General features: G+C 43.3%; 1 protein-coding gene across 1 annotated transcript in view; it reads left to right on the top strand.

The window, feature by feature from the left end:
• FREM2 (FRAS1 related extracellular matrix 2) overlaps positions 1 to 26,854 on the top strand; it is a 155,314-nt gene that overhangs the window by 56,318 nt on the left and 72,142 nt on the right. Inside the window, exons 3-4 of the mRNA XM_036904922.2 lie at positions 20,213 to 20,359; positions 25,745 to 25,975. Of these exons, the coding sequence (XP_036760817.2) occupies positions 20,213 to 20,359; positions 25,745 to 25,975 (378 nt within the window). The remainder of the gene's footprint in view (positions 1 to 20,212; positions 20,360 to 25,744; positions 25,976 to 26,854) is intronic.

Here is a 26,854-nt window from a genome sequence, read left to right as displayed (position 1 = left end):
ATCTCCAGTGAAACCAAGAAAACCAGTTAGGCACCCTAGGCATTTGTGAAAACTTATCAATGATATGATGGTTATTATCTAACTGAATTTGAGTAGTTTGAGAAAAATCAGACAAATTAAAACAACCCATTCCTGGGCACTGTTCACATCCCATATGTTCTTTTAACAGTAAATAGTCTGTAGTTGTAAGATTTTGGAGCGCTACAATTTGCACTTCTCCTAATTCTTGGTTGAGTTCCAACAGTATAGATCCAGTCAAATTTGTTGTTTTACTGTATGCACAGGCCAGCTTAGATATCTCCTTCATTCCCATGGCAAGTCCAGGAGCTGGTGGGATGAGTGCATCTACAGCTGTAGCAGTGCGTGGATCTTTGTTGGGGTTTTTTGATGATCATCTTCTGGCATGAGTCTTCCCGAGAGTGCTGATGTTGGAAGTTCTCTTTCATATCGTTTCTTAGATCATTTTCGGGGTAGCCCAATTAGGCTTTGATCCTCTGTATAAACACAAACAGACCCTTTGCCTACACTTTTATATGTCCTTTATATCATTGTGTAGAACTCATTAGAGGTCACCACATAGGAACTGCATTTTTTTTTTTAATCATTAATCTACACTTACATGACGAATACTTTGTTTACTAGGCTCTCCCCTATACCAGGTCCCCCCTATATACTCCTTTACAGTCACTGTCCATCAGCATAGCGAACTGTTGTAGAATCACTACTTGTCTTCTCTGTGTTGTACAGCCCTCCCCTTTCTCCCATCCCACTATGGATGCTAATCTTAATACCCCTCTTTTTCTCCCCCCCTTATCCCTCCCTACCCACCCATCCTCCCCAGTCCCTTTCCCTTTGGTACCTGTTAGTCCATTCTTGAGTTCTGTGATTCTGCTGCTGTTTTGTTCCTTCAGTTTTTCCTTTGTTCCTATATTCCACAGATGAGTGAAATCATTTGGTATTTCTCTTTCTCCGCTTGGCTTGTTTCACTGAGCATAATACCCTCCAGCTCCATCCATGTTGCTGCAAATGGTTGGATTTGCCCTTTTCTTATGGCTGAGTAGTATTCCATTGTGTATATGTACCACATCTTTATCCATTCATCTATCGATGGACATTTAGGTTGCTTCCAATTCTTGGCTATTGTAAATAGTGCTGCGATAAACATAGGGGTACATTGGTCTTTCTCATACTTGATTGCTGCATTCTTAGGGTAAATTCCTAGGAGTGCAATTCCTGGGTCAAATGGTATGTCTGTTTTGAGCATTTTGATGTACCTCCATACTGCTTTCCACAATGTTTGAACAAGTTTACATTCCCACCAGCAGTGTAGGAGGGTTCCCCTTTCTCCACAGCCTCGCCAACATTTGTTGTTGTTTGTCTTTTGGATGGCAGCCATCCTTACTGGTGTGAGGTGATACCTCATTGTAGTTTTAATTTGCATTTCTCTGATAATTAGCGATGTGGAGCATCTTTTCATGTGTCTGTTGGCCATCTGTATTTCTTTTTTGGAGAACCGTCTGTTCAGTTCCTTTGCCCATTTTTTAATTGGGTTATTTGTTTTTTGTTTGTTGAGGCGTGTGAGCTCTTTATATATTCTGGACGTCAAGCCTTTATCGGATGTGTCATTTTCAAATATATTCTCCCATACTGTAGGGATCCTTCTTGTTCTATTGATGGTGTCTTTTGCTGTACAGAAGCTTTTCAGCTTAATATAGTCCCACTTACTCATTTTGCTGTTGTTTTCCTTGCCCGGGGAGATATGTTCAAGAAGAGGTCACTCATGTTTATGTCTAAGAGGTTTGTGCCTATGTTTTCTTCCAAGAGTTTAATGGTTTCATGACTTACATTCAGGTCTTTGATCCATTTTGAGTTTACTTTTGTATATGGGGTTAGACGATGGTCCAGTTTCATTCTCCTACATGTAGCTGTCCAGTTTTGCCAGCACCATCTGTTGAAGAGACTGTCATTTCGCCATTGTATGTCCATGGCTCCTTTATCAAATATTAATTGACCATATATGTCTGAGTTAATGTCTGGATTCTCTAGTCTGTTCCATTGGTCTGTGGCTCTGTTCTTGTGCCAGTACCAAATTGTCTTGATTACTATGGCTTTATAATAGAGCTTGAAGTTGGGGAGTGAGATCCCCCCTACTTTATTCTTCTTTCTCAGGATTGCTTTGGCTATTCGGGGTCTTTGGTGGTTCCATATGAATTTTTGAATTATTTGATCCAGTTCATTGAAGAATGTTGCTGGTAGTTTCATAGGGATTGCATCAAATCTGTATATTGCTTTGGGCAGGATGGCCATTTTGACGGTATTAATTCTTCCTAGCCATGAGCATGGGATGCGTTTCCATCTGTTAGTGTCCCCTTTAATTTCTTTTAAGAGTGACTTGTAGTTTTCAGAATATAAGTCTTTCACTTCTTTGGTTAGGTTTATTCCTAGGTATTTTATTTTTTTGGATGCAATTGTGAATGGAGTTGTTTTCCTGATTTCTCTGTTGGTTCATTGTTGGTATATAGGAAAGCCACAGATTTCTGTGTGTTGATTTTGTATCCTGCAACTTTGCTGTATTCCGATATCAGTTCTAGTAGTTCTGGGGTGGAGTCTTTAGGGTTTTTTATGTACAGTATCATGTCATCTGCAAATAGTGACAGTTTGACTTCTTCTTTGCCAATCTGGATTCCTTGTATTTTTTTGTTTTGTCTGATTGCCGTGGCTAGGACCTCTAGTACAATGTTAAATAACAGTGGAGAGAGTGGGCATCCCTGTCTAGTTCCCGATCTCAGCGGAAATGCTTTCAGCTTCTCGCTATTCAATATAATGTTGGCTGTGGGTTTTTCATAGATGGCCTTTATTATGTTGAGGTACTTGCCCTCTATTCCCATTTTGCTGAGAGTTTTTATCATGAATGGATGTTGAACTTTGTCAAATGCTTTTTCAGCATCTATGGAGATGATCGTGTGGTTTTTGTCTTTCTTTTTGTTGATGTGGTGGATGATATTGATGGACTTTCGAATGTTGTGCCATCCTTGCATCCCTGGGATGAATCCCACTTGGTCATGGTGTACGATGGTTTTGATGTATTTTTGAATTCGGTTTGCTCAAATTTTGTTGAGTATTTTTGCGTCTATGTTCATCAGGGATATTGGTCTATAGTTTTCTTTTTTGGTGGTGTCTTTGCCTGGTTTTGGTATTAGGGTGATGTTAGCTTCATAGAATGAGTTTGGGAGTATCCCCTCCTCTTCTATTTCTTGGAAAACTTTAAGGAGAATGGGTATTATGTCTTCCCTGTATGTCTGATAAAATTCCGAGGTAAATCCATCTGGCCCGGGGGTTTTGTTCTTTGGTAGTTTTTTGATTACCGCTTCAATTTCATTGCTGGTAATTGGTCTGTTTAGATTTTCTGTTTCTTTTTGGGTCAGTCTTGGAAGGTTGTATTTTTCTAGGAAGTTGTCCATTTCTCCTAGGTTTCCCAGCTTGTTAGCATATAGGTTTTCATAGTAGTCTCTAATAATTCTTTGTATTTCTGCGGGATCTGTTGTGATTTTTCCTTTCTCATTTCTGATACTGTTGATTTGTGTTGACTCTCTTTTCCTCTTAATAAGTCTGGCTAGAGGCTTATCTATTTTGTTTATTTTCTCGAAGAACCAGCTCTTGGTTTCATTGATTTTTGCTATTGTTTTATTCTTCTCAATTTTATTTATTTCTTCTCTGATCTTTATTATGTCCCTCCTTCTGCTGACCTTAGGCCTCATTTGTTCTTCTTTTTCCAATTTTGATAGTTGTGACATTAGACCGTTCATTTGGGATTGCTCTTCCTTTTTTAAATATGCTTGGAGTGCTATATACTTTCCTCTTAAGACTGCTTTTGCTGCGTCCCACAGAAGTTGGGGCTTAGTGTTGTTGTTGTCATTTGTTTCCATATATTGCTGGATCTCCATTTTGATTTGGTCATTGATCCATTGATTATTTAGGAGCGTGTTGTTTAGCCTCCATGTGTTTGTGAGCCTTTTTGCTTTCTTTGAACAGTTTATTTCTAGTTTAATGCCTTTGTGGTCTGAAAAGTTGGTTGGTAGGATTTCAATCTTTTGGAATTTACTGAGGCTCTTTTTGTGTCCTAGTATGTGGTCTATTCTGGAGAATGTTCCATGAGCACTTGAGAAGAATGTGTATCCTGTTGCTTTTGGATGTAGAGTTCTGTAGATGTCTATTAGGTCCATCTGTTCTAGTGTGTTGTTCAGTGCCTCTGTGTCCTTACTTATTTTCTGTCTGGTGGATCTGTCCTTTGGAGTGAGTGGTGTGTTGAAGTCTCCTAGAATGAATGCATTGCATTCTATTTCCTCCTTTAGTTCTGTTAATATTTGTTTCAGGTATGTTGGTGCTCCTGTATTGGGTGCATATATATTTATAATGGTTATATCCTCTTGATGGACTGAGCCCTTTATCATTATGTAATGTCCTTCTTTGTCTTTTGTTACTTTCTTTATATTGAAGTCTGTTTTGTCTGATACCAGAATTGCAACACCTGCTTTCTTCTCTCTGTTGTTTGCTTGAAATATCTTTTTCCATCCCTTGACTTTAAGTCTGTGCGCGTCTTTGGGTTTGAGGTGAGTCTCTTGTAAGCAGCATATGGATGGATCTTGCTTTTTTATCCATTCTATTACTCTGTGTCTTTTGATTGGTTCATTCAGTCCATTTACATTTAGGGTGATTATTGAGAGGTATGAATTTATTGCCATTGCAGGCTTTAAGTTTGTGGTTACCAAAGGTTTAGGGTTAGCTTCTTTACTGTCTTACTGTCTAACTTAACTCGCTTGTTGAGCTATTATAAACACAATCTGATGATTCTTTATTTCTCTCCCTTCTTATTCCTCCTCCTCCCTTCTTCATATGTTGGGTGTTTTGTTGTGTGCTCTTTTTAGGAGTGCTCCCATCTAGAGCAGTCCCTGTAGGATGCCCTGTAGAGGTGGTTTGTGGGAGGCAAATTCCCTCAACTTTTGCTTGTCTGGGAATTGTTTAATCCCTCCTTCATATTTAAATGATATTCGTGCTGGATACAGTAGTCTTGGTTCGAGGCCCTTCTGTTTCATTGCATTAAGTATATCATGCCATTCTCTTCTGGCCTGTAGGGTTTCTGTTGAGAAGTCTGATGATAGCCTGATGGGTTTTCCTTTGTAGGTAACCTTTTTTTTCTCTCTGGCTGCTTGTAATACTTTGTCCTTGTCTTTGATCTTTGCCATTTTAATTATTATGTGTCTTGGTGTTGCCCTCCTTGGATCCCTTGTCATGGGAGTTCTGTGTACCTCTGTGGTCTGAGAGGCCATTTCTTCCCCTAGTTTGGGGAAATTTTCAGCAATTATTTCTTCAAAGACATTTTCTATCCCCTTTTCTCTCTCTACTTCTTCTGGAATGCCTATGATTCTTATATTATTTCTTTTATATTGATCACTCAGCTCTCTTAAAATTCTTTCATTCCTGGAGATCCTTTTATCTCTCTCTGCATCAGCTTCTCTGCGTTCCTGTTCTCTGTTTTCTAGTCCATTAATGGTCTCTTGCATCTCGTCCATTCTGTTTTGAAGTCCTTCCAGAGCTTGTTTTATTTCTGAATTCTCCTTCCTTAGTTCTTGCATATTTCTCTGCAAGTCCATCAGCATAGTTATGACCTTTGTTTTGAATTCTTTTTCAGGTAGACTGGCTAAATCTATCTCCCCAGATTCCTTCTCAGGGGAAGATGTAGCAGATGCCGAAGCTGTCTGGGTTAGTCTTGTCTGGGTCATATTTTTTTGCGTTTTCATGTTGACAGGTGCTATTGACTGTCAGCTGGGAGGGCCAAAATTTTCACTTACTACTGGCCTTTCTTTACTGGGGCAACTGCGACCCCTAGTGGCTTGTGTTGGGTAATTGCGTGTAGAGTGGGTCTTTGTGTCTTGCCTGGCCGGGAGGGAGAAATTTCCCTTTCTGTGGGCGGAATTTGTCTCAGGCTGCTTCTCTGCTTTCGCAGCGCCCGGTGGGGTGATGGATGAGGGGGCTGCTTGACTGTTTGCCTCCGTGAGGGGTCTCAGAGCTGTTGCCCAGGGGGTTAGTGCACCCGGTTTTCCCTGTAATTTCCAGCTGCTGTACTGTGACCTGGGTTTTTTCCGTCAAGCTGTTAAGTCCCTGTCCCTTTAAGACTGTCAAAAAGCCCCCGCTTTTCTTTGTCACAGGGGCATCAGCTTCAGCACCCGCTCAGAGGTCTTACTCCCTGTTCTCCCAGTATCCAGGGCCCCCTGGGCACGCACTGTGTCTGCGCTCTGGCCCGGATGGCTGGGGCTGGGTGTTCGGCAGTCCTGGGCTCCGTCTCCCTCCCGCTCTGCCTATTGTTCTCCCGCCGGGAGCTGGGGGGAGGGGCGCTCGGGTCCCGCAGGCCGGGGCTTGTATCTTACCCCTTTCACCAGGCGCTGGGTTCTCGCTGGTGTAGCTGCAGTCTGGCCACTGTCCTGCGTCTTCTGGTCTCTCTTTTAGGGCTAGTTGTGTTTGTTGTATTTTCAAAAGTATATATGTTTTTGGGAGGAGATTCCCACTGTCCTACTCACGCCGCCATGTTGGCTCCGCCTCCAAGGCCTGATTTTCAAACCCTGAATACATAGAGTGCCTAAATCTTAGTATGTTCAAATAAAGTTCTTAGTTTCTCACCCCGTTTTATTGTGCATAATACTTACTACGAAAATCACTCATAAAGATTGCTGGTAATATTTATTTAAAAGTTTTTAATTCAGAAGGCCACTGACAGATAACTGAAATACCTTATTATTGCTACTTATAATGAATTCTGATTACTACGAATATATTTTTCTCTCAGTAAAAAGAAAAGATCGTTTAAACAGACACGACTAGTGAATTAAACACATTTTTTAAGCTCTTTCTAACCAGAATGTTGCTTTTAGTTTGAAAGCAACAGTATTTGTAAGTTTTTTCAAATGGAACACTTAGTTTTCAAAAGTTTATAAAGACATCAGTGCCTTTTAAAAACATACTTATTAAAAAATATTGACTGTAGACCTTTCTGCTAAAATTCAGTGGAGGATAGGGTCCTTTTTTCTTGACTTCCATCCACATATTATTTTAATAAGGGATCCTTTGATGCGGCAGTGTGGCGGAAGTTTGTGCCCAATATACTGGCTCCTCACGGTGGGCGTTCGGTTAGCCATTTCATTTGTTCATGGGTAAATTTTAATATTCCTCTTTTATTGTGGACAGAACTTTCATTTCTCTACGACAGTGTTGGTAGGTTCATTTGTATCATAATGCAGGCTTTCTCCTCCACTGGCAGAAAATCTAATTTGGGGGTTATTTGGGAATGATATCTCTGAGTCCCAGTCCATCCTCATTCTAATGAATCCTTGAATAATTCTACCTAATTAATATTTCTTAAAACAAAATTCCAATTATGTCTTTTTCCACCCTGTTTCCTCTGTCAGCTTCTCAGTTTATCTCCTTCTCCGCTTTGCTTCCACAAACACCTACGAAGCTGGACAATTTTATCGTTGCCCACACAACGCTGTCCTTCTGCCCCTGTATTCTTGGGGTTCCTTCCCCTCCCAGTGACACCATGCGTCAGCGTCCCTCCAGCGTCCCTCCTCTGAGCCCCTGGTACAGCATGCTCACTAGTGTGCCCTCCATTTCCTATTATAGTTTATGTGGGGTATTTGGTTTGCCATCTTACTGGAGTCCAAGACTTCCAGAAAGGACTATGTGAGCCATCGCTTCATAACGTGTGCCGTGAGCTCTGGTCCAAAAGCACATTGCTCTAAAGGGCTTACATTTTTTTCCTACAAGGTCTAGTGCTCCAAGACCATAACAGCTTGCCTTTTTATTCTGATTGTGTATTTTTTTTTCTTTTGGCAGCTAAGTATGTAAAAGGTTGGCTTTTATGTTAATCGGAGACAGTAAAATCAGCAAGGAGGCCCGTGTTTGTAGCGCCGGCATCATTTGAAGGAGATCAGAGCAGTCCGCAAAGGGTTGGACTGATGAAATAATATACAAATTAAGTATAAAAGCTATAGCTTTGTAAAACTAATCTGAAATAAATGAAAAGAAGGTGTGGAAACCAAATGCATGGCATTGATGGTCTTCTTCACCCTGTCCTTCCCTCCTTCCCTCGCTCTTTCCTTGACAAACATCAAAGAGAAGGTTTTTTTTTAGTTTGGCACAGGAGCAATAGCCAGGAAACCAGATCTGGTCCCACATATTTCTTTTAAATTTTAAGTCTCGCAATCTAAAACTTCCAAAACTTGCTGCTGTGACCATGTTACTGGCTCAGATTTAAAAACAATAATAACAACAGGTTAATCTAGAAACATCTTCAGGGAGGTCTCCTACAGCTCTAACATGCTAGGGTTCCATGTTAAACACCCTCCACCTTTTTAATTCATAGAATGGTTTTTGTGCTACTTTCTCCCCTCCATCCCTCCATCCCAGGCATCTAGTTTCGATTTTGGTAACAACAGAAACAAGTTAGACTTTAAAAGTTTCTTTTGTCAGATGAAGGCACTTCTGGGTTTGTTTTGTTTTCTCAACATGAATGTAATACATTTGCAAAAGGTAATCCAAAATACAGTGCCAGCTGTAATCCTTGGCAATTATAATGGCTGCATCCCATAGTAACGAGCATGGAGCTGTTAGACAAATAGGAATTAGAAAATGACCTGACTTTACAGGGAATTAACTAAATGGTGCTAAACCGGTTACTCTGGGAGGTGCTCAGAGAGCCACTTTCATTTTCCTGCAGAGCCTCCTTGGGGTGGGGGGAGATGTCTGGCGCCACAGAGGGAATTAGGCTCTGGTTTAAACAGAGACCTGAAGGCTATTAAGTTTATTTTAAGAATGTGTGCCAGAGATCTAATAAATGTATGTGTTGCTTCAGGCAGCGCACGCATGAAGTCCTGCTCCGCCAGGTGTTTTATTCTGTGTTTTTTCCATTCCCCAGAGGCAGGAGAGGGTGTGGATCTTCTTGACACACTTAATTCAGCTTTCGGTAAAGCAGTTATTGTTTCTATGAAAGTAGGTTTTTTTATTTTGTACTTGTCTTTGTGAATGGGAAAAATACGATAGAAAATTCTTTCCAGGCTGCTTTAAGCAGAAAAAACTAAATCCTTCCCCAAATCACTATGTTGTATACTTGAAACCACTATAATATTGCATATCAATGATATTTCAATAGGAAATGTTTTAAATCAAGTCCTTCCCAAATGTAAAAAATATATGTATTTCATAGTTTCCTATCACTGTAAGCACACAATTTTTATGACTCCTGCTTAAGAACAGGATTTGCGATCACAGCCTGTTCAATAGAAAGACAGCCACGTGAGGAGTGAAAACTCCTTGGAACTGACCCCCTTCTGCAAAAAGATGCTTTGTCTGTCGTTCCCGTCCCTGCCTCTGCATCTCGGTGAAACAGGACAGTGAGAAAGGATGCAAACCAGGGCTCACTGTAGATCTCAAAACACTGAGTGTACGTGTATTTGTATGGCTCACAAACATAATTATTTGAATTCATTTGTGTGCTTGTTTAAGACACGGTGGCACACTCATTTTCAGAAAAAATTTGTCCTCAGCCACTCATGTTACAGCATCAAGACAGCTAAGTGAGCTTTGGATTTGGGTTGCACGTGACCATCCCATAACGCGCCTGCTGTGAACGAGAGTTCACCTCGCCATCACGTGTGTCCCTTGTCCCCCGCCCTCCGGGGACGCACACCTGAATTCCTTATCCTAGGCATGCGCAGCAACAGTGAAGGCTTCCATTCCACGGGGGTTTAAACGTCTAGTTAATTAAGCAAAGGATTGCACCATTCAATCTGGGTTGAGTAAGGACACATTTTTAAGTCCTAGGTTGGGAGCTGTAACCTCAGGCCTCTCCCCATTTTCTTTTCTTTCTGGTGCAAGGATGAAAACAGCACATTCTCCTTCCTTTTTATTTGCCTTGGGATGGAGCTGGGGCCAGGGTCACACTGAGAGGATGTGGGAGCTTTCTGCAGGCTCGGGCTTGTCTGTCTGACCCCGCTGTGGCCTGAGGGAGGACATCAGCCAGCCTTGGGAGAACGCTTCCCTTCCGGGTTCCCTGGCTTTTGGCTACGGCCCCAGCTTCATTCATAAAACAAGGGGCCTTGCCCTTAGTTTGTGTTCATTGTCCTCTGATTTGGTCTCAAATAAACTATCCTGCACACTCTTTGTTTTTCCACTTAATTCTGACGTTTGTCCACCTCGCCATCCATGAGCACGAGAGGGTTTGCTGATGGTTCGGGGAAACACGTTCAGGTCCTCAGGGCTGCTTCTGTGCAGTATCACCCACTCACAGGTGAAGTTAAGTCAGGCTAGGGTTGCCTGGAAATAGATACTCACCTGAATGAGGTAACCTGCTTACCAGAGGAAGTATAGGACCTACACTAGCAGGCTGCATTTGAATCCCACATTCCCGTGCATGCTTAGGAATTTAAAGTTATTTAACTTGATGACAGCCGTTTATGTCATCCATAGAGTGTGGAAATGCTGAACTTGTCGGGTTATTGTGAGATACATTGGGATGGTAAACATGTCACCAAAGCACCTTGACCACGGGCGGCCCCACTGTGTCCGCCCTCCTTTCCAAGCATTTTCAGTCTGCAAGGCCGAGCCGCCAAGCCGACATCCAGCCAGTTCACCCCTGTGCTCTGTGGGTTCCGGTTGGCTGAGGCTCAGGATGGGGGAGCACCTGCGTGGGGCCGCTTTGGGTTGGTCGGGCCGGAGCAAGGTGTTCTCCTCAGTAAGCCCAGTCCCACGGTATCGCCAGAGCCCCGTCAGGAGTCCCCTCCTCTGTCCAGCCCCCCCGGCTCCCCTTGCCCGCGGCGCCAGAGCTGTGCCCTGAGCTTTGCTGTTACCTGCGGTAAAGGAAAAGGATGCCCTGCGGAGCACTGTGGGGAACTGGGCATGAAAAAGGCACTCACTGCGCCTCCCTTTACATTTCTGCTTCTGGTTTTCCCTTTTCCTCGGATTCAGACATTCCTCCAGGAGCCCAGGCACAAGTTAGGAATGCGTGACGACCCTTCACGGCACTCTGAACCCCTGTTTTGCTCCGGGGTTTAAGAGTGAACAGAGTCCACACTGTGGTGCCTGACACACACATTTCCATCACAGTGAGTTCTCTCCCTAAGTGCCTTGGAACCCAAGAAAAACAGCTTCCATCAGGTCTGTCACTCCAGGTCCCCAAACAAGCCTAGATGGGCATGAACCCCAACATGGGCTGCTGCTTACACTGAGATTCCAGAACAAATCTTCCTAAGATTCTCCGGTGGGTTTAGGGGTATTCCTGCATCAGAATTCATCCTATTTTCCTATAGACTAAAAATTGTCCTATAAATTCTCTGTGCGTATTCTCAGGGTGTGGCAGGGAGCCAAGTAGGGCCGCACCTTCACCCCCGGGCCGCACCTGTGTCTGCAGCCTGCTGCCTATGTGCCACGTGAGAGTGCCGTGAGGGTCCCTTATCACACTCCTGGGCATGTGCCAGGGAAGGAGTTGGGTAAAGGGAGGCAAGATATGTGCGGAGGCAGAACAGTTTTCCAGACTTTGTTCTCCATTTTGCCTGGTCTTTACCTTATTGTAACTTCTATTGTGTAAATACGATTAATTCCCTTTATTTGAGGTAGTTGTGTTGCATAAAACTTCTGCAAATACAGAATGATTGCTCCTAAGGGAAAATCAGAGATAGTTTCACTGCAAGCCTTGGTCATAACATCTTACTAACCAGTCAATACATGACCCTGTTTTGCGTGTCTCTGTTTAAAGACATCGTATTGAATGTATGTTGTAGATTCATTAAACAGGGGCTCACAGCCAACAGGACTGTAACTTGTGCCTGAGCAAGTTTATCTAACATGTGTTTTCTCTGTAAGGCATGTCACAGCTTAGGAACCCTGGACAGCACTTGGCACTATGACTGTGGGATATTTTCATCAGCAAAATCACCAAGAAAAAGCACAAAGATGTGAGAAATGTGCCGCTAAATAGACTGAGAGAAGGACACTGCTTCCACTATGAGAGCTGAAACAGGAGGGCAGAGCAGCAGGTGATGGAAATGTTTCAAAGCTGCCCTGTAGTGTCTGTGAATGAGCACAAAACACCAGGAGTATCGGTTTTGGAGCTACAGATAAATTTTGGTGAATAGGCGGACTTGCAAATACAGAATCCAGGAAGAATGAGGGTTGACTGTCTACCACTGTCTGGTTCAGTAGATGAATAGGAATTCAGGAAGTTGGAATCTCAGGTGCAAAAACGCATTGTGTACCCACTTTGGATACCGATGTGGCCCACCAGGTCGCTGAGGAGCAGCGCTGCCTGTGGCGACGGGGATGTGCTAGCCCAGCTCTCCAGGTGAGCCTTGGTATGTCTGCCAGCTCCATCCCTGCCGCCGCATCACCTGGCAACTTCTGGTCCTCAGAGCCCACAGCAGAATAGAGGGTGGGCTGTGAACTAGTCCGTTCCATGTCGCTGCCACGACACTCACCAAGATGGCCCAGCTCCACGTCTGCTTTTGAGTACGGAGGATGGGCTCAGGGGTGTGTTCCCGAGAACAGCCCGGGGAAGTGAGTGTGAGTACCCAGTGGAGGTCAGTCTGCTGTGCCATTTCCTTCCACCTCTGGGCCTTTCTCACATTGCTTCACTTGCTATGCATTTCTTTATGTATTTTCTGTGTTTCTTTGTGGACCTGACACTTCTGGGCCGCCTCTTTCGGTTCCTGTAGAGTCCTGGGAACAGCGGGGCTGGGCGTGTGCAGAATGGGGGAGGAAGTGTCAATCATCGAAAGCAGGTTTCGAATGGCTTACTATTGGACTAAAGCAATCATTGGCATTATAAGTCATCTACAAAATTATAAAATCTGTTGCAGTTTTTCCAGTTGCCTCCCAATTCTTCTGGGGCCTCGTCAGTCAAAGAAAGACACAGCTGCCCTTAGGTCAAGATTCCTTATCTCTGGGTGTCTGGGTCTCCAAGATCAGCACCTTCCTCCTTCCCCCAGGGCAGGTGTAAATGCACCTTGATCATCCCTCTTTGTCTTTAAAATCCAATCACTTACATAGAAAAAAGAGAAGGAAATATTTAGTAAAGGTCCTGAACTCCTACCAAACTGAATTTCTTGAAGTTCCTTTTTTCCTGGATTTCTTATCTCTGTTCTTATTCTTAATCTTCCAGGAATACCTGAGTCCCCCTGGGCGCATCTCTCTGGGTGTTCAAACATCACCACGTCCCTCAGGTCCCATTTGCACCCTCCCTCTTCCCTGAGTTTGTCTCGGATGCCCTCAGGGTAAAGTAAACTCTCACTCTCAGGACGCCCCACGCTCCTGATCAGTGCCCCCCCATTCCCGGCTCCCGCACGCTCCCCGTGCCCTGTGCCGTCTCCCCCACTGTGGTCAGCGCAAGCGGGCAGCGGGAGGGATGTTTAGGAGGCAGGCTGACTCAGCCTTGCGCCCGGGGGTCTTAGTACACCGTAAAATCCACCTGACTTTCAGGGCCGGGAGGCAGGATTCCAGGAGTGCTCGGTGATTTTCACGTGGAAGATTCTAAGGCGAAGCAAAGCTTAAGAGCTCTTCCTAGCACAGGAACGGCAGGCACATAAATCCCTGATTTTAACTTTAGTGTTTGATTCTTACCACAGTTGTACCGGTGCTGATGGTAACTGCACGGCTGCTAACCACTGTCCTTACCTTCGAAGAGAAGACTTCCCAATACATCAGGCAATATGGTTATCTTAATCTTTCTAATACCAATGTTTCTACTGTCGATTTAAAGGACGATATACAGCTTTGTAAAGTAGCTGTATATTTGCCCTTCATGCTGAAACTGACTCTGGGCAAGTGGAATTTTAGAAACTAGAAAATCGTAGCAAGCTAGAAAGATATTACCAGTAGAATTATTTTCTATTGGTAACTCACTTTTTACCAAGAAAATAACATGTCAAAATATTTTGGAAAAAAATATAGTTGTCAAAACTTAATGGGCGCCCAGAAATTACCCTTCACGAAGCACAAGTCAGTGCTGTGACCCTAGTTTTCCTATGGAAGAAGAATCCTTTGTCTTTAGAGAAATCAGGCAGCCTCAGTCCTCGGGAGGGCTAATTGAAGGTTGTGATTCTTTGTTATTCTAAAGAAAAAAAAACCTGCTGAGTTCCCATTGAAAAAGCAAAGGAAGAAGCCTGCAGACCAGCTGGAAAAGTTCAGAAGAGGTCTTTTCATCAAAACCTTAATGGCCTTAGTGTTAGGGTTTGGGGACAAAGTGCTGAGGAGTGTGGTTAGCAGCTGTCAGGCACCTGTTGTAAGGATTTATGACACAAGTTACTTTAATTTGTCCCAGCGAGACGTCGCGGCTGCCTCCTTGCGCATCATGGATGACAGAACCTATTTTAGAAAAGCGAAGGATCACGGGGAAGTAACAATTTGTCAGTTTTTTAAGTTGTTCGACTTCACCTAAAATTTCACAGTCAGTAAGCTGTATTACTGTTATTAAAAGTATCATCATTTAATGATTATTCCCATGCACTGAGGTTTTAGAGGAGTTTACATGGTATGCAATAAATGAATAAATACCAGGACTGTCCATTCTTTAGACGAAGTATAGCGTCCAATTGTGCAAGGTCGGTTTTCATTTCTTTTCTGTTTTCATTGAGGTACACACAATAAAATGCAAAAATCTCAGAGTATAGCTTGATGACTTTTGGCAAATGTGTACGTTCAGGTAGCCATCACCCAGATCAAGATACCAAACATTATCACTAATTTTCTCCTCCTTGATCTGTTTCCCCACCCCACCCACCTAGGGCAACCACCAATCTGTTCGCAGTGTTTCTAAGTCTACTTTGGTTTGTTTGGTTGATATTTTAGTAGATTCCACATGTAAGTAAAATCATATGGTATTGGTCTTTCTCTGTCTGACTTATTTCACTGAGCATGATACCCTCTAGGTCCATCCATGTTGTTGCAAAGGACAACATTTCATTCTTTTTTCTGGCTGAGATTCCATTGTGTTTATGTACCACATCTTCTTTATCCATTCATCCACTCACTGATGGACACTTAGGTTGCTTCCATATTTTGGTTATTATAAATAATGCAGCAATGAAAATAGGAGTGCATATACCTTTTCAAATTAATGATTTTGCTCTTCAGGTAAATTCCCAGAAGTGGAATTACTGGGTCATATGATATTTCCATTGTGAGTTTTTAAGGAAGTTCCATACCGCCTTCCAGAGTGGATGTACCGACTGACATTCCCCCCAGCAGTGCGGGAGGGTTGCCTTTTCTCCGCATCCTCACCAGCACTTGTTATTTCATGTCCTGTTGGTATTAGCCGCTCTGACTGGTGTGAGGTGATATCTCGCTGTGGTTTTGATTTGCGTTTCCCTGATAATTAGCGATGTGGAGCATCTTTTCATGTGTCTGTTGGCCATCTGTCTGTCTTCTTTGGAAAAATATCTATTCAGGTCCTCTGCCCATCATTTTAATCTGATGATTTGATTTGTGGTGTTGAGTTGTAGGAGTTCTTTGTGTACTTTGGATATCAGCCCCTTATCAGATACATCATTTGCAAATATCTTCTCCCATTCAGCAGGTCGCCTTTTTGTTTGGTTGGTGGTGTCCTTTCTGTGCAGAAGCTTTTTAGTTTGATGTCATCCGGCTTGTTTATTTTTGCTTCTATTTCCCTTGCCTGGGGAGACACACCCAGAAAAAAATACTAATGCCAATGCTCAAGAGGTTTCTGTCTCGGTTTTGTTCTAGGAGTTTCATGGTTTAGGTCTTATATTAAGTTGTTAATCCACTTTGAATTTATTTCTGTGTCTGGAATAACACAGTGATGTAGTTTCATTCTTTTGCATGCAACTGCCCAGTTTTCCCAACATCATTTATTGAAAAGACTGCCTTTCCCCCCTGTATATGCATGGCTCCTCTGGCATATGTTAGCTGAGTGCAAGATCAGTTTTAACAACCAGAGTTAAAGTACAGCTCAGTTCCTCAAATTCTTACATCATCCCGCATAGTAAGTTTTACCTAAGGTCTTACGAATTCTCAAATGCAATAGGATTCATGTGCATATAAATCAGAAGTCATGTGGTATTTAATTCTACTCAGAGCTAAGGTTTACACACTCAACTTCACATTCACTAAAGAAGTATATACTTTAAAATACCTGATTTGAGTGAATGCTAAGCATCTAACACAATTACCTTGGAACATGTCACTGTTTTACAAAGCAAAGTTTCTCAGCGTTGTTTCTGAATTTTACTTCAAATAAAATCTCAAACCCGTGGACATGAATCCTAGCAAACTTACTGAGCTGTGTGTCACCAGAAACCTTGGACCCTCATCCTTCTGCAACATACACACCAACCTGAAAATAAGTTTTATAAATGTTTAACTAGAGATGAAATTAGCCATCCCATGACCACTGAGGCTACCATCCAAAACCATTACCTCCGCTAATGGACGGGAGGCCTCAACAGCCTTGGGTCATCATAACCCCTGGAAGCGACACTTAGCTAAACACAAATTCCAGTAATTCACATTCATAAGTAAAATCTTTACTTAATGCTCAAGAAGAGAGGTATGCAAGAGATTTTAGATTGAGTGTCATTAAAGATAATTATATTAAAAAGACTTGGCACTGAATCAGTTACAGTTATATAGAGTGTATGGCGCCTATATCACTTATATCACTATGAGTAGCCTTCAACTAAGACATTAGGGTGTCTGATTTATTACTAGGCGTGTGTCCAGCAGTGAGCAAAGTGAACCCCGCCATCCTGTCCTGTGTCACAGCAGAGGAAAACGGAGTGGGCAGACAGAAAAGTGAACGAATCTAGGGTACGGGGGCGCAGGCCGCATTGTAGAGAAAAATGACTCAGATTGAAAGCCGGAGCGCGCTGAGGTTCGCACGGGCACCTGCTGTTTTCACAGAGGCAGGGAGGCATCCGTGACTCCCTGTTCTTCAACGTGTTTGATTTTTCCTGGAGCATTTCAGGAAATAATGAAATCTTGCAATTCGCTAAGAAGTCCAAATTTAGAGAAATGGAGAAACTATATGTTCAGTTTGGTCTTCCTCTTGGATAGAAGGGACAAAGAAGGAATGAAGTAGACACAGCCTGAAAATTCACTGGTTGAACACAAGAGTGACCAAGTCAGTAGTAATTAGTCAAAGTCAAATAAAACTGGAGTATGCGCTTCTTGTCAACTGAAAACTGTTAATCAGGAGTTAAAAAGCAGCTCCTTTACTCCTAAAAAGCATACTGATTCCATAGGCTTCTTCAGTCAGGGAGGAAGTCCTCCAGCCTCGTCGGGCCCCGGGCACTACATGGGACTTGCAGGCTGGAGGATGGGCTTGGCCAGTGCACGTCTTGGGGAGCCAGGCAGGTAGAAGCAGACACGTGCAGGTAAATGAAGAACCACAGTTACTCTGCCTGGAGATAAAGAGGGGGTGCACCTGCAGGCTCAGCCAGGCTTCCTGAGCTGCAGGCAGTGATGGGACCCCAGCGGGCTGCTAGGAGTGGGGAGGCTACGCACATGCTGGGCAGAGGACACGGCACGTGCAGAGGCACCCGTCACGTTTGGAAATGGGTGCGAAGGCGCCCGTGGCCGGCTGTCTCTGTGCCAGGAGAGGAGGGGTGTGCAGCTGCAGGCGTTTGGGTGGAGGAGGACCGGAGTGGCGTGGCAGGGCGCGAAGTCGGGGTGGAGTCTGGAGCCTGGCGGAACCACAGTCCGAATGAGAGAGCAGCGTGGCGTGAAGCTGTTTTCACAGAAGTAGTTGAGATGCCAGAAATGTTTTATGTGATACTTTAACTGATGAAATGTTACTCGATTCTTTCTTTTCTATTACTTTCTAAAAGAAATGTTCCAAGTAATAGAACATAAATGCAATTATTTAAGAACTATTTTTACAGCCAGTAAGAGCAAGTGTTGGCAAGTGAAATGGTGAATGGCCTCTCTGGAGCTCTGGTGGGAAGGAGTATATGATTCGATACAGCCGGCAAGTGTGCACAGTCAGCAGCGCGGAGGGGACCCTGCTCAAGTGCAGAAGTGTACAGGGCCGTCGGGGAGTGAACAGCGGCCAGTGAGCGGGCTGAGGGGCTGGAACCCCGCCAGGGGCTTCCGAGGAGGTTGGAGAGCCAGCCTGTGGGAGCGGAAGTGTGCGCAGAGGCGTGATGCCGTCACCGTGTTGCACAGGAGGGCAGGGTGCCAGGAGGGCAGGGTGCCAGGAGGCGCAGACCCATAGGGCAGCAAAGCCCCTTGGCCGGGCTTTGGAGCGGGCTGATCGAAGGGCCTGGGGACAAGGCCGGGTGCACAGATTGGGCCAGGATGGCCTGACCCTACGGAGGGTCAGCCAGCGGTCCGCAGCCAGGATGCATGGCGGATGTGAGCCCACGTTTGCTGAATGGTGCCCTCTGTGTGCCACACTGTGCTGTCCCACGTGACCCTCACGGCAGACATGGGCATGAATGGTGTTACCCTCACTGCACCCTCCAGAGGAGGAAATGCAGGTCTGGGGAAGGAACTTGCTCGAAGTCAGACAGCAGCTAAGATGGTAAGTGAGAAGATCCTTGGATTCCAGGGCTGAGGAGCCCCCAGCCCCCGGGGCTCTCCTCTCCAGAATCGCCCGAGTCTAGGAACTAACTGTTAGGCAACATCAGGTCATAAGAACCAATGTGGAATAAACTTCCTACCCTCCAACCTAACATTATAAAAATTAACTAAAAAATGGAAAGGTCCGTAATCCCATCAATTTCAAGCACCAAGGACTTCGCCTTGAAATGCATTTTCACGTTGCTACCTTCCCAGCATCAATACCATGTGTTTCTGTGTTTTTTAAGAGTCTTGAATATTTCAACAAAATATCACATTTGTTGTTTAGTGACAGAATAATTGTGCATCAGTTTGATGTGCCACAACATAGTACACTCTTGAGAGTTTTAGTTTGGGGGCTCTTACAGAAAATATTGCAATGAGGAGGTCCTTACAAAGACGTTTTGCCTCAAGAGAAGGACTTATAGGACCCCATGGTGTGACCCTCTTTGCGTCTCCTGCACGCATGGCCACGCAGCTGTCTAAAAGGCTTGTGCTAATTTATAATTCAAACAACAAACAAGAAAGCCAGTTTCCCTACATAACCTCGGCTGTAGCTGTCCTCTCTCTGATCTTTAGTACATTTAGTATATTTCTGAAAACTTCTGGCGACGATGAACATTCTTTCACACGTTCGCTGGCTTCCCATTTCCCCTCGCGGAGACTCTGCCCTCAGTCTAAGGTCTTGATGTGTCTCTCATTTCTTTTTCTCTAGTGCAGCTCTCTTTATGTGAACGTAGAAGAGGAGAAACGGGGATGAAGAGTATGCCTCTAGCTGTGTTTACTGTTGGGGCTTTTTTCCACCCCTTCACAGAACTACTTAAAAGGAACCACTGATGCCTTTGTTGGTAAACCTCGCCTCGCTCTGAAATAGTCGGTGCAGATGAAAGGCCGGCGAGGGTGGGGTGCAGAGTGATCAGCTGACACCCCTTCCGACTGTGATTTCCCTGGCGGAGTAGCCTTCACATCGGGGCTCAGCGCCAGGCTTGCTTCCTCCCGGCGGGCAGCGGCTGCCTCCAGGCAGGACGCTGGGAGGGGAAGCCCGCTCTCCGGAGCAGAACGCAGCCATGAAAAGAGCTGTCTGTTTGCTGCAAGGCATGGAGTGCAATATAGTGGGGCAGGGGGGCGGAGAAGGGGTATTTGTTTTTTCTCAAGTGGTTATAATTAAAGCCTTCCACCCAGTTGCTCAGTGAACCAACGCAAGTATTTGTGAAGTGGTGTGTGTGTGTAACAGCATCTTGAGCGTAGCCGCCTTCTTGATAGGAAAACACTTGCTCTCCAGCGGCACCTTGTGGCAAGTGCGTCACCCTGCAACTCGGACCCTGGATTTCATAATTAAATTGTTTCTGGTGGTCGTGTTTTTCCCCCTCACCCTCTTTCCCTGCTTAGATCAAGGGATTTTGTGACAGATTATTATGTCAGCTGTTGCATTTCTGTGTAAGAACCGCTGATCAGTAAACTGCATCTCCATGCACATGCTCCGGCCTCGCGCATCAGACCAATAGTTACAGTGATTCTTAAGCCTGCAGAATTTTTAAAGTCATTCATTCGAAAAAGCACTAATCTGGAGCTCTAATTTTTTTTTGTTTTCCAGGGGGAAACAAGTTAACCAAGCAGCAGTTTCGTCTGAACTGGGCATGGATCTCCTTTGAAAAGGAATATTACGTGGTCAATGAGGACTCCAAATTCCTGGATGTCGTTCTGAAACGTAGAGGTTACTTGGGAGAGACGTCATTTATAAGTAAGTTCAATTTGCACTTCTGTCTGAAAAGCCCACCTTTCTAGCAAAAGTTCATAAAGTTCCCGTCATTAAAATATGGTGAGGTTACTGCTCTAGTTTTAAAGTTTAGAGAAATGTTGATGTTTAAAGATTCATTAACTGCTAAGTAAACATGCCCAAGTTTTATGTCAAGGCTAAATCATAGAGAGGAAAGGCTGCAAAAACAGGAAATGTGTCATCAAAATATATATCCCTTCAAACCTTCTGCCTACATATGATTTTTCTCTGTTATAAAATAACTTTACAAAAATAGCTATCATTCATAAGTTAAACAATTTTAAATGTCACTAGATCTTAGAATAGGCTTAGGCAAATCTGAAATTTATCCATAAGATAAAAGTCTGCGGAAGTATCAGTGTGAAGTATGTGAAGACTACTTTAATAATAAGTAAACATAAAACTATATAGTAATCTAGTAGGCACTGAAGTGTAATTTACTAGTCTGTTTCATTTGAATGTCCTTGTAGGCCATTCAAGGTTTCAAGATCCCCAACACTACCTAAAAGATACATGTTGTGGCTTTCCTTCAGAACCAACAGGAAGGTGTTAAATACTATCCATTTTCTGGTTTCTGCTTTATCAACTTTTAAATAAAACTGAGAGTCAAAAGCAAACAAAACCTTTTCTCAGCTCTAATTGAAGCTCGCATTCAATTTCATGTCAGCATAAAATAGAGAAAAGTAAGTGTACTGGTAATTTTAAGCAGTGAGATAATTGGCACTAAATATTTGGTATATTGCTGAAAAATAATAGCCCTCCTAAGCAACTATATTAATTTTGTTACTGAATGTTTTATAGACATGTAGGTTGATAAAATTTTCACGGGGCAAAAGAGCTTTCATTGAATGAATCAACTAAGGTAAGAATCTGGGAAAATGTTGGCAAAATCAAAAGTCCATAACGCTGTGTTTGTCTCCAAAATGGTTATTTGAAATGTTGTTGGTCCATGAAATTCCAAAGCCTTAAACAATAGATTCCTATCAACACACACACACACACACACACACACACACCATCTTTACCACACCCACATTTCCACCTCCCAAACCCAACCCCCCCCACACACACAATTTCCCCTGATGTTTGGGTGCTGGACATTAATTACCCATTATTTTTAAAATGCATTTCATTTTTTAACTAGAGAAGAGGGGTTTTCCCACTGTGCTCTGCCGATCTCTTAAAATTACTCTGGCTCCAGAGGGCCTGGTCCACCTGCAGACCCATCCCCAGCCCAGGCAGCCGTCTTTCCATCTCTAATTGCCTGTGCCTCTTGAAGGCTCTCATTTACGCCGCTTAACCTTTGGAGCAACCTTCTAACACTCTCTTTGAGAAGCACGTTCTCTCTGCATGCACACGTGCTCTGCAGACCAGGAATCTGATCCCAGCTTACTTGCTGTCAGTGAAGGCTTAGACTACTGTACTCTGTGCTTGAAAATATAGCAAATAAGTCATAGAGAAAATACCGAACAAAAAAAACAGAGCACCTTAGCGATTTTTCAGGACGCCTTCACCTGTTTGCATTTTACCGGGATCCCCACTCCTAGAGCTGCAGCTAATTGCTCGCTCACAAATAGCCTGTTGATAGCGATGGGAAAGTTAATGGTCGAAAAGCATTTTAAAACTCTCTTCAGATTTTTCTCCGCATTGCCTTTTTTGAAATCTGAGTGCTCAAATGTCACGCAAGAGCTCTTTTTTTCTCCGGGAGCTGGTTTTTCACTGACTATTGCTCCCTACGTGTGGGCGTCGGCATTAGCCGCCTCCAGAATGCACAGATTCTGTAGCTCTGCTCGGGGACTCCGCATGTCCCTTAGGGACCTGGGGAGGTGAAAAGTTAGACGTCTGTGGGCGGCTCTCGCCCATCAGTCATTGAATATGGTAACAGAATTCATGCTAAGACTGGGACTGGGAGTCAGAGGACAGTGAAAGGTCGACTCATGGAAGTGCTGCAGTGACTGTGTTTCATGTTACTGGACCCGACAACCTGCACTTTGATTTGTCAACTTTCAGAATTGTATGGTTTGCCCTTTAGCTAGAGGCAAACTATCTTTATTTTCAGTAGCAAGTTAATAAGTCATGAATTACATGAAATACATATTTTCTCAGAGGTGATTGTTTATTTTATAACCATTATAACCCATTCTGTGTTAAATACAAGTTTGCATTTCATAAAAGCAGTCGAATTTCAAAGACCTTACTTGCTAGCAGCTATTGAATGTTTACTAAATGGAAGACTTTTCATCAAGCACATGAAGTAACTTACCTAGCTTTTTCACTCTTTCCAACAACCTTTCATTCTCTAACGCAACTAATATTTTCCTGAGTGCCTATTAAGTGCGACGCTGTGTGAGACTAAGGGCCATGAAGTGATAGTAAGGCTAGCTAACATTTACTGGGCTCTTAGTATTGCCAGCTAAGCCCTCCGTATCTGACCTCATCAGCCCCGTGAGGAGAGTCCATCTCCATCACACAGGCAAGGAAACTGAAAGGTTGTCGTGTCCAAAGTCCCACAGTTACTCAGGGAGATCTGAGGTTGGCTTGAGGGCTGACTGCCACCCACCGGTGCTTCTTAAATCCTTTACAACCCAGGAAGTTAATAACCTACTACAATGTGGCCAAGGCAGAACATGAAATCTATTCTCTCATCCCAGATGTGCTTGCTTACCCTCCAAGCCATTTTCCCATGCAAGGGGAAAGATGCCATTGCAGTTTTACTTAGTAAGTCAAAGAAATACGTTTTGTTTAATAATCAATAGTCTCTGAAAAGGAAATGTATAAATTTAAGCCCATTTGGAAGCTTTTTGATTTCCAGAATTCTTTTTGCCCCACCTAATATTAATTATAATATGTATGGTTTACCAGCTAAACAGGCGTGTCTCCAAGTAAGAGCATTTCTGATTGAATCACACTGAGTGTCCTTGACGGTCTGATCTACCACATTAGGTTAAAGTGTGCACCAATCTGTCACCTCCACAATCTACACACCGTTTCTCCATCCTTTATTAAAATGTACAAGGCCTTGAGGGTATGAAGTGCTTAACATGTGTGTGCCCACCCTCATATTTCAATGCACCTATGACTTACCTGGAGATCTTGCTAAGATGTTGATAGCGATTCAGTAGGGGTAGAACCTAAAACTCTGCATTTTAACAAGCTCCCAGCGGCTGTGCCTGCTGCTGGTCCATGCAGCACACTTTACGGGAACAAGGTAGCCTAGGATGACACTCAGAGCAGATACCATGTGTCAGTTATAAAAAGGAAATCTTTATTTCTGACTCCAAGCAAACATAGTATTCCATCTCTGTCTCTTTCACCTTTTAAAAAGGATGGCATGTCCTTCTTAATTTTATCTCATGTTTGAGAAGCATAGCAGTCTAAGACAACACTATTTTTTGACAAACTGGAAATCCATTCCTCTTTGCTTGGTGAATCAGATATCATCTGTTTGTCGTTTATATCTGACTGGGAATCTGCCACAGCCCACCAGAAATATCCTGAGTGGTTTTAGCAGCAACAAGTGGGCTTTGGTTTTGCAACTTTCTCCAGGTCGGATGACCTGATTATCCCTTAGTAAGGAACTGGCGGCATTCCCTGCATCGCACTGATTCCTTAAGTCCTTCACTGCCTTTTAGATCCCCAAGAAAATCATGCATGTTGAAAGAAGACAAAACAGAAAGATGGTCAGTAGCCATCTGACACCAGATAGATTCTTTTGCTGGTCTGCCACTGGGGGTAGATGGGCAGGGAGCAGCCTGTGTGGCGACCTCAGAGAATGAAGCTTTTCATCACCACCTTGACGGTGGATTGTGGTGCATCCGAGGTGGTGGCAGCCACTCTGTGCACAGTAGGAACCGGAGAGCTAACAGGAAGCCTGCGGCATTCGACAAGGTGTGTGCTGCTGGGATTCCTGACTCTGTGCCCTTTCTTCTCTTGCCATGGAATAAATCATGTCTTACCTGTTATTGAAAAAAAAAGACAGTACTTCTGGCTCAGTTACTTTTCTGAGAGCTATAAGAAATATTTTAATGAAACATTTATTTTCACCTCCATTTAAAATGAAACAGTCAATGACATATTCAGATGAAGAAATGCATACCCAAATCCATCTTGCATAAGCACCACAAGGGCAGAGGTGTCTGTCATATTTTCTGGTGCAGCCCCAGCCCTTAGAACAGAGCCTGGCACATCATGGGTGCTCAAGGAATATTTGCAGTTGAATGGATCTTATTTGGTCCAGTTTTATATCTAGTTTGAGGAACACAATAAATTTTCTAAAAATAAGGTATTTTTTTCAATTAAGTGAGATTTGAAGACCCGTTAAAGAATTTGTCTTCAGGCTTTTTACTTCCAATACTGACAAGAGTTTCTTTTTCCCTTTTGAAATCTGTCTTTCCCACCAACTCCTCTGAAAATGCCAACATTTGAAGAAATAAATTTGAAAGTTGTTCTATGAACTTGACTCACTAAGAGGGTCTGTCCGATTCAGTACTTAGGAATATGCTAGTGTGATTACTACTAGAGTTTTATAATTTTTCTAGGACATTAAATTTGTTGGCCGTTACTTTGTAGATAATTTGTTCTGTGATTTGGGTACGTGGCATAGTTACGGTGGAGACCCTCCCCTAATGTGGCCAGAGATCCTCAAGCCTCCCAGCTAACTGAAATTGACCTTGAGTGACCCAAGCATACTGCTCATAGTAACCATATATATTCAGTTCTCCAGTTCTGCTCACGCTGTTTCACAGAATTCTTTAGTGTTCCACAAAGAAAACTATGACAACGCTCATGTTGACAAATACTGAATTAGAATCTCTTAAGAGACCTAGTTCCATCAAAATGTTTAGAATATCGTAACTTTGTATTACTTTGGCCACTGACAACTTAGATTATCAAAGAATTCTTTGATGCACAGAATCTCTTACTGGCCTGTATTTTCTAGTTACAGAAGTATTCTTATGTTTTCATAATATGACACATGCAGTCTAACATATGCAAAAGTAAGCGTGAAAAGTTTTGAGACTGTATGAACATGTAGGGGTAAGAATGTTGCCCAACATAAATATTAATTCGCTTGGTCTCATTTTACAAGAGGTTCAAATGCAAACTTATCTCAAAGACTGTATAGCAGAGCCATATGGGTACAAGTTTGGTGAGAACTAGGGATTGCTTGACACCTACAGTAGATCATCTTCATTGTACGACCTGTACCCAATTATTTCATGAAACCAAAGCAGGATCTACTTTGCCCCACAGGATAAAGCGACACACAAAACATTAGCAACAAGGAAAAACCTTAATAATCCAATTGAAAATGACACTAAGAAAATGACATATCATGTTTCTGTGAAGGTATTGGCACAAGAGATGGAACTGCAAAAAAAGACACAGACTTCAAGGGCAAAGCTCAGAAACAAGTGCAGTTCAACCCAGGCCAGACCAGGGCCACCTGGAGAGTGCGCATCATGGGTGACGGGGAACATGAGCAGTCGGAGACCTTCCAGGTGCTCCTGTCAGAGCCCGTGATGGCTGCCCTGGAGTTCCCCGCGGCGGCCACCGTGGAGATCGTCGACCCGGGAGATGGTAAGAGCAACTGTCAGTGTGTTTATGACAAAATATCTTATCAAGGAATTACGGATTCGATGTTTGGACTTGCTGTAGAGAGAACTTTCTAGATTAATGATTCAATATTCTCAGGTAGGCTTTGGGGAGAGGGAACCCCAGAATTAATGAAGAGAAACTATATTTTTTTCAAGTAAATGAACTATAACTATGCACAGCATTATCAACATGCTCTTGCTCATATTATAATTGTATCCCTTAGAATCAATATTGCTCATCTCATTGTTCTTTAATTAATTCATCACTTCTAAAAGTCTCTTAAATGTCTTTTCCAATATCCTGTAAACAAATGGTTTAAGCACTAGACCATTTTGGATTAATTTGTTCCCCATATTACACTTAGTCAAGTTTCTTTCACCTATCCACCAGCCAAAAGTTTTTCAGCCACATGTTTCCACATTTGTTACATAACACCCACCCAGCCCACCCCACTACTGGCTGAACGGTGTCTTGAATTGTTGCTTTTAACTTCTCTTACATTACATGTTCTTGTCAATGCACACCCTTGGCTGATATTGGTGAGGGTGCACCTCACTGCTTTTGTGTGTAATTTGACCTTTTCCCTCCGAGCCATGCTTCTGCAGTCCTGGCTTGTCCCAATGCAGTCCCGAAAAAAAAGGTTGAATGGCTTTTTGAGAGCTTGGCATTTACACAAACCTTGGAAAGACTCTTCTAAAGCTGAAATCTTGTCAGAAGCCAGACATGCGTTTCTCTTAAACTGCCAGCCTACTTTATTTTGTCAGTCAGGAAACCCTTAAGTGTTCTGTGCAGATGCAATCTACTGAGGACATGAAATGGAGACGTGTGTGGAAACCTCTGAGTTAAAAGACTGAGCCCTAG

The sequence above is a fragment of the Manis pentadactyla genome, chromosome 2 (genome assembly GCF_030020395.1).
Source record: "Manis pentadactyla isolate mManPen7 chromosome 2, mManPen7.hap1, whole genome shotgun sequence".
Lineage (NCBI taxonomy): Eukaryota > Metazoa > Chordata > Mammalia > Pholidota > Manidae > Manis > Manis pentadactyla.
Note: the sequence above shows the minus strand (reverse complement) of the source record. Positions and strands in the feature narration are given on the sequence as shown.